Source organism: Lutjanus erythropterus, chromosome 11, assembly GCF_056507025.1.
Source record: "Lutjanus erythropterus isolate fLutEry1 chromosome 11, fLutEry1.hap2, whole genome shotgun sequence".
Lineage (NCBI taxonomy): Eukaryota > Metazoa > Chordata > Actinopteri > Lutjaniformes > Lutjanidae > Lutjanus > Lutjanus erythropterus.
This window is the reverse complement of record NC_139327.1, coordinates 15,791,327-15,799,565: the sequence shown is the minus strand read 5'-3', so window position 1 is coordinate 15,799,565 and position 8,239 is coordinate 15,791,327. Positions and strand designations below refer to the sequence as shown.

Sequence of the window (8,239 nt, the reverse complement as noted above, 5' to 3'; positions counted from 1 at the left end):
CATATTCATGTGCAGACTATAACATTTGCTTTATTGTCACACAAAGTGCCAGAACAAAATACTGTCAAAAACTTATCCAGGTGAGAAGAGACATGGATGAGCCACAAATGTAGTTGAATGTATTATAAACAAAGATTTTGATTGAACCTCTCAGTCCAAAATGTTCATGTTTCCTAAATAATATTAATTAATAAAAATAAATATATAATAAAATAATACAAACATAATAACAGTTGAATCTGTCCAAGATGTTATAGCAGACAGATACACTGAGTCCAATCTGACTCATAATTAAAGCATGAATGCAGCTCTGATGTCAGGTTTTAATTGGTGGATAATCAGTATGAATCCCTGCAGAGGTGCAGCACAGGCACTGCCATCATGTTTAATATAAAAAAATTAAACATCAGTTTAAGGAGATGATCTGTGTTTATAAGAAAAATAAGCTTCCTTCCCCTCGTGTTTCTCTTTCTTGCTGTGCAGTCACACACTGTGTGCTAAATGGCCGACAGCCCTGTAATCCACAGCAGTGGCAGCCCATAATCCCAGCCGATCAAAGGTTGAGATTACCAGAGATGTGGGAGGGGCAGAGCTGCAGATAGGAGTGCAATGAGAGAGGGTGAGCTCAGACATGACAGCGGCGATGGGAGCCAGGCAGGGATTGGTGCACACAAATAGCCAGCCAATCAGAGCCGAGGCAGGGAAAAATAACAAGGCAAGGGGAGAGCTGGTGAAAGAGGCAAGAGAGCGATGAAAAAGCGAGGGAGAAGGTGAAATCACAGCAGCACAGAGGAGAGACCAAACAAGGAGGAGAGGAAGGATGAGTGGAGCAGAGAGCGCTGATCAGTGAGGTCTCCAGAGAGGAGAGAGGAGGAGAGGAAGGAGATGAGCAGGGAGAGGAGGGTGAACAGCAGCCAGCACTGAGAACATCCATCAGCTCAGGCTGCCATGCTCTGAGCCCTGGAGCAGCAGGGCTACGCAGACGCTGCACAGGCCCACCACCATCAGGCCTATCTCAGCCCTCTGTCCCAGCCGCAAACACCGGGGCAGGGATAACACAAGATTCCCATCACATCAGCTGTTCACAAGAGCCATGCGGACAGCCAGGAAGGGCAGCGTGGAGATGCCTGCGTTCATGCGACAGCTGGTGAAGGAGACAGAGAAGAGGGTCAGCTCCTTCTTCAAAGGGGGCCGCGGAGGAGCAGCAGTGGGAGAGCAGCTGGGGGAGGGGGAGAAGGAGGAGGTCATCCCCAGCCCCTACCTGGACCGGCCTGTCCTGGACAAGCTGGCCGAGGAGGGCTGCGCCCGCTGGGGCCTCACCTATGCCCTGGGGAGCATGCAGGGCTGGAGGGCCAACATGGAGGACTTCCACAACTGTGTGCCACAGCTGGGTGGAGAGCTGGCCGACTGGAGCTTCTTTGCCGTGTTTGACGGTCATGCAGGGAGCACGGTGGCACAGCACTGCTCCCAACACCTTCTGGGTCACATCCTGGCCACAGGTGAAAAAAATGAAACTGGAAATGCATGAATGAAAGATGTGGATCTTTTAATAAGGGAATATAAATTATTAATTAACTGTAATGATGCAGAGTTACCATATGTTTAAGATACTCTGATTCAAAAGTGTTTTCTCTTACTACAATGAAAGATAGATGATTTTTCCTCGTTATCAGACATCTATATCATGACTGATCATTTCTTCTCATGCATTCTGCAAATATCTATCCTATTCTATGCAGAGGTGGGAAGTAACAAAGTATAAATACTTTGTTGTTAAAGTATACTTTGTTACTGTGCTTGAGTAGAGCACAGTATCTGTACTTAACTTGAGTATTTATTCTTCTGACAACTTTTTACTTTTAGTCCCTGCACAAATATCTGTACTTTCCACTCCTGATATTTTCAAAACAGGCTTTTTACTTTTAGTTTTAAAGCCTTGATTATTGATTATTTTTAGTTTGTGACATTGTTCAATCAAGATGGATGTCATAATAACACATAGACAAGACGATTCCTTACTGGAAAAACAACATAAAAGGCATAGAAAGACAAAAATCAAAATGAAAGACATAACAAGATGAAAAGCAACATCAAAGACATAATGTAAAGATGTGACATGACGAAAACTACATAAAGGACAAAAAAGACGTTACATGCAAAACAGACAAGTGCAGGAGACTCGAGTGTTGAGAAAAAGTGAGGTTCAGTTACCTTTGCACAGAAACAGCCAGTAGAAATGTCCTACAGAGGGTTACTTTTTGCTATTATACTTTGACTAAATTTCAGAATGTGTACTTTTTCACTTTTGCCAGATTTTTTTTTGAAATATCAGTCATTCTTCTTGTGTAAAGAATGTGTGTACTTCTGTGTTTTTATGGGATGTTATATTCAGAGTATTCCAACATCTTATCTGTTTGTGCACACAGGTGGGATGGGACCAGAGGACGACCCTGAGAAGGTGAAAGGTGCCATCATCGAGGGCTTCTTGCAAACAGACAAACACCTGCACGCTGTGGCACGTCGAGAAGGCTGGGAGAGGGGGGGCACCACTGTGGTGGCCACTCTCATCTCGCCGTATTACATCTACTTTGCCAACTGTGGCGACTCACGGGCCATGCTGTGCCGCTCTGGCCAGGTTTGCTTCTCCACTGAGGATCACAAACCATACAGTCCTCTGGAGAAAGAGCGTATCGAGAGCGCAGGTGGCTCCGTGACCATCCAGCGGATCAACGGCTCCCTGGCAGTGTCCCGAGCTCTGGGGGACTTCAGCTACAAGGGGGCAGAGAACCGGACGCCCAGCCAACAGATGGTGTCACCTGAGCCAGAGGTGTGTGTGGTGGAGCGCTCGCCAGCAGATGAGTTCCTGGTGCTCGCCTGCGACGGGGTGTGGGACACCATCAGCAACGAGGAGCTGTGCGCCTTCATCCACAACCGGTTACGTGTGTGCACCGACCTGAGGGACGTCTGCACTCAAGTCATTGACCTCTGTCTCTATAAGGTCAGAACCTGCAGCTTAAACCAGCGTGCATGTTATCTTAAAGGTGCAGGAAGCAACTCTGAAAAAACAAATGACCGTTGAGTCTCATTCAAACATTGTCAAATACATACATTTTAGGAATCAACTATTTTACACATCTGTGACTGGTTCAAGTCTCCTGTGATGATGGGCTAAAATTTCTAGCAAACAGAGCCAAGAAAAAGAGCAGAAGTCTAGTTTTCTCTCAGACCATTTGAATTACATTATGCTTAAAGGTTATTATGAAACGTTTGCCCAATGATGCCGAAAATAAACTGCCTACTCCAGCTTTAATCCGTTTTAACTACAATGTGAACGAGCACCTTATGCATTTCTGCATGTTCAGTAGTTCACATGGCAAATCCTTTTAACTGATTATAAACAGAAAACACAATTTCAGAGTAAAACTGTGTTACGTAATTTTTAATGGTTTGTGGATTTTATGTAATAACATAATCCCTTAAACTGTGACTGGGTTGAGTCGGGTTGGCTTAATCTGAAGGATGATGGGATCGCTGCGCTTTTTGAGAAAAGTGCTCAGCTTTATGCGGCACTTTCCATTTGATTAATAGTGCACATGCTTAATCAGTCACAATCAATCTATAGGACTTTCACTCAGGTTCTCAAAAAAAAATAAAAAATCTCCTGCCACAACTTTTCTCTATTTTTTCTATCCAACGGCTTTGAGATGAATATATTTACAAAAACTATCATAGTGTGCAGTTTAAACTAAGAGTGTGGAGTTCCTCAGGGGAATGTGCTGGATCCTGTCATTTTTTGTGTGTATAAATGGTACAAGTGCTTTTTGGTTTGGTTATTCCATTCTACTTGCTGCATGCACATTACTTGTTCATGAAGATAAATGGTTTAAAGTTTACTTAGATAGCTACAGGTCATGGTTGCCCACAGAATGATGGAAAATGGCCAATTATTGCCGTCTTTATTAAAACTACAGTAGTATGTTTTGCTGCATGTACCAGTAAGATTTGGATCATATTTGCTGTTTCCACTAATAACTATATGTGTCACATGCACAATGACGTGATGACATAATCGTGTCAAAACCACTTAAAGTGGATTTATGTTTCCTGGTTTCTGCAATAACATTTGTGGAATTACAAATTCTAACCATCACTCCTGAATGAAATGCCTCCTTGGCAGAGATCTGACACCTTTCAAGTCGATATGGCGAACTTGTTGGCAAACTGTTGCTTATTTACTCATCCAGCAGATGTAGGGCAGATGTGTCTCCATGTTGCAAAGAATGTAAGTCCTACAATATTCAATCTCCTTCTAGCTCAGTTTTGTTCTCCACCAACTCCTGAAGAAACATCTGTAGCTAGATGTTCTACTTTGACTGTCAGCCCTTCGGTGCTGGGCTGAAGATGAGACTAATGAGAGCAGTGAGAATGAACTTAAACAGTAAAGTTGAAACAGTAAGCTGAAGGGTGTTAAATGCTCAGAGGTTAGTCAGGTGAAAAGTCTCTGGGGGTTTGTCTGCTCAAAGTTTCTGTTTGTGAAAAGAGAGTTTTTCCTCACCACTGCTGCCAAGCGCTTGGGTATCTGTAAATAACATTACAAATACAGAATTACTTTGCTGGTCATTATAAAAATATTGATTATAGCCACTTTTCTCATCTGTGTGCCCACATGGAGGTGAAGGTCTAAAAGTGAACTGGAGAGTAGCATCTTTTGCTGTAATAGCACACATTTAGAATGAAAAAGCAGCTCTGACTTCTGCTATAGAGGTTTGGCACAGTCTCATTTAGACCGTGGCTGCTGTTCATGGTACAATAGTGTGAGAGACCACCTTAAAATAGACCAGAGAGGTGTCAGAACAGGTTATATAGGATTATTCTGGGTTCCTATGAGGACTCATTTCAGCCGCTTTCACTTTGAGAGCGTCAGACGGTTGAAGGTTGATGTTCAAGAACATTGCTCATTGTACCATCCTTATACATAGAGAATGATTTAAGGCCAGTCAAGGAGAATAATTATTCCACTACAGCACTACTAAGGACATTTTCACTATACAGTAACTAAATAAGGAAATTAGCTTGTCAAGATTTTTTATTCATTTATTGTTTATACTTTGTGTTATTTTGTAATAACCCATAATTTAATTGATACATAACTTCTACATTAATAAATAACTCTCATTCACTCATATTTAAAATCAGTGTTCACAGAACCTCAAGGAATTAGTAAAATAAATTGGCTCTATTGTCCATCTTGTGTTTTCTACATGTGCACACACTGCATCCACTTTGCACTCTGTATGGTTGTTATGTCCATCATATCACTCTGTTATGTAACTGGGCTTCAGCTTGGATGACCTCAAAATGTCAGAGCTTCTTCCACACTCCATTTACATTTTCCTGCTCCACTGCATCTGTGTGACACTGCGCACACCTTTGGGTGAAAATGATCTGTTTCTAAAACAGTTCACCCGGGATGAAATAATGTTTGATATGCTGACATTTGTAAGGTCAGCCGTTATCATTCACCTCTGTTGACGCGTCTCTCCACAGGGCAGCTTGGACAACATCAGCATCATCCTGCTGTGCTTCCCTGGAGCCCCCCAGCTGTCAGCAGAGGCATTACATCAGGAGGCCGAGCTGGAGGACCTGCTGGAGTCCAAAGTAGCAGGTGTGTGAGTATAGATGATATGCACATGATGCTGCAGCCAATGCACTGTCGTATTAGGCATTTGGAGACCTTGTTTTTGTCATGGTTTAATGTTGAAATCCTGACACTTTTATGTTTTCTTGTAATTTTATTGAGATGAAACTCTTGCACTTGTCTTGGTTTATGAGGGCAGATAGCCTTATAGGGACTGCACACACACACACACACACACACACACACACACACACACACACACACACACACACACACACACACAATCTTTTCTAATACAAAAACAATCAGCACTTGTCTTTTACTGCAATAGAGTCAATAGCTGCCCAGCTAACTGTGTTAACAGCAGCCAGTAGGCTAGCTACAGCCAAAGACAGTTACAGCAGAAAATAGAGTAAACAGAAGATAGCAGTTTCTCTGGTTGATTTGTTGCCCCTCTGTGTTTGGAGTCACCTTCGACAGGTGGCAGTATTTTACATGTTGCTCCCTCAACCTATAACGTCAGCCTGCAGAAAACCTGTCGGGTCGTGTGGGAAAAATTTTCAGAGGGGCTTGAGAGCACAGCATTTTGATGCCAAAACAATTTGAATGTTTGGATTTGAATGCACAATAAACACAACTGGAACACTATATAATGATATAAAAAAAATAATGGATCCACTCTAAAGCTATGATATTCTAGATTTTGCTTGTTTTCAACAAATCCAACAAATCCTATGAAAAGACCAAACCTAATGAATTGATGTTACTGACAATAACAAGTGCTCTTTTGTAGCTTGATCCCTCGTCCCTCTGTGCAATTAAGTTCTGTTATTGTACAAAAAGTCTGAAAACACATCAGTTAGATACTGTTGCATTGGGTGACATGTTAATTTACTACCACGAACATGGACAGTCAGTCCCACATACAGTATACTGTCTTGATGTTGTAAATACTATAAGACCAAATGTGTATTAATCCACAGCTGAAAATAGTGCACAGCAAATGCACTATTTACCCCTGCTTTAGCATTATTTACAATAATCTACCCAGCTGTTAAAGCAAATTACTTACTTATACGTGTGTGTGTGTGTGTGTGTGTGTGTGTGTGTGTGTGTGTGTGTGTGTGTGTGTGTGTGCGTGCGTGCATATGAGTAGACCAGGGCTGAAATTATTGCAACATGGACTTACACTAAGATTCCTCAGCAAATTTGAGGGAACATAAAGGAAAATGCTAAATAAAGTAAATTTATTTTTTTTATCATCATCATTATGTGTATTATTATAAAATATAATGTACTTAATATGTTTGTTTCGATGCTTTTCCTTTAATATCCAACAGAGATTTATGATGAGCTGTGTGCAAGAGGCGAGGAACCTGACCTGCTCTCTGTCCTCACTGTCCTCGCATCCACTGTCATCCCTGGATTACCACCAGGTGGAGGCATACAGAGCAAGTAAGACGCACAAAATGAGTGATTGTGTGTGTGTGTGTGTGTGTGTGTGTGTGTGTGTGTGTGTGTGTGTGTGTGTGTGTGTGTGTGTGTGTGTGTGTGTGTGTGTCTCTTCACACTGTATTTGGAAATCACACCATGTTACTTTTGTGTGTTACAGAAGGAACTGCATTATTTCTGCTTACTATCAACAGAGAGAGACACACAAGCCCACACTGCCAAATGTGAGTACAGAATAAACACAAAAATTTATTATTTCCTTCGTAAGCCGTACCACCAGATTGTAGAGCAGCTTCTTCCCACAGGCTGTAAGACTGTTTAATTCATCCTCAGTGCTCCACCTTATTAATAAGTTTGATCTGTATTTTATTTATCTCTACAATCAATTCCAATCAATTAAAGAGGGAACTACAACAAAATCTCATTTTACAACCTTGTTGTAAATGATAAATAAATCACTTTGTACCCTTGTATATGCACAGTGTATTCATTGATGTTTTTTGCATTACCTGTCTGTCCAGGGCCTGGGAGGCTCCTGAGGTGCCCGTCTGGATTTTTTCTCCAAGGATCCATGGATGGACTGTAATTAATGTCAATATGTACAACCGTTTTCTTCATGTGTGCAATTTGAGAAAAAGGGAGGTGATTGACAGACAGTAACGTTTGTTTACATCATGCCAGCAAGCAGCATCTTGTCATAACAAATACAATGCAAAAATAGATCTAATAAAGCCTGATACCTTTTATATTTATATACAAGAAGGAAATTTTGTAAAACTTACTCAGAGATACTGATCCAGCAACAAACCTCTGCCTCATATTCAGTGCACAGAAGATGCAAGTGATAAAGGATAGTCTGTAAAAATGAGTAACAGCCAACTGTGAAACTGTACATTTTCATTGGATAAAATAAGGAACATTAGTATATGAAGGGTTATATTTTAAAGATGATGTTACAAGAATTATGTAAAATAAAAGAATCGTTTAAAGTTTTCAGTTTGCCTTTCCTCTGTGGGAAGGAAACAGTGCTAACAGCTGGCCAGCTGATGGGAATGCACAGATGTATCTTTTCCCCTCGCGGTCGATAGTGACAGGCAAATAAACACTAATTAAATATTTAATTCTACTGATTAAATCTCAACATATACA

At 41.4% G+C, this 8,239-nt stretch overlaps 1 protein-coding gene across 1 annotated transcript; it reads left to right on the top strand.

Moving 5' to 3' along the window:
- The first annotated feature begins 715 nt into the window (after positions 1-715).
- ppm1nb (protein phosphatase, Mg2+/Mn2+ dependent, 1Nb (putative)) lies at positions 716-8,239 on the top strand. Its single transcript, XM_084730260.1, has 6 exons — positions 716-1,499; positions 2,427-2,998; positions 5,548-5,665; positions 6,979-7,093; positions 7,251-7,314; positions 7,612-8,239. The coding sequence occupies exons 1-6, from the start codon at positions 1,094-1,096 to the stop codon at positions 7,627-7,629; spliced, it is 1,293 nt and encodes a 430-aa protein (XP_084586386.1). The 5' UTR covers positions 716-1,093; the 3' UTR covers positions 7,630-8,239.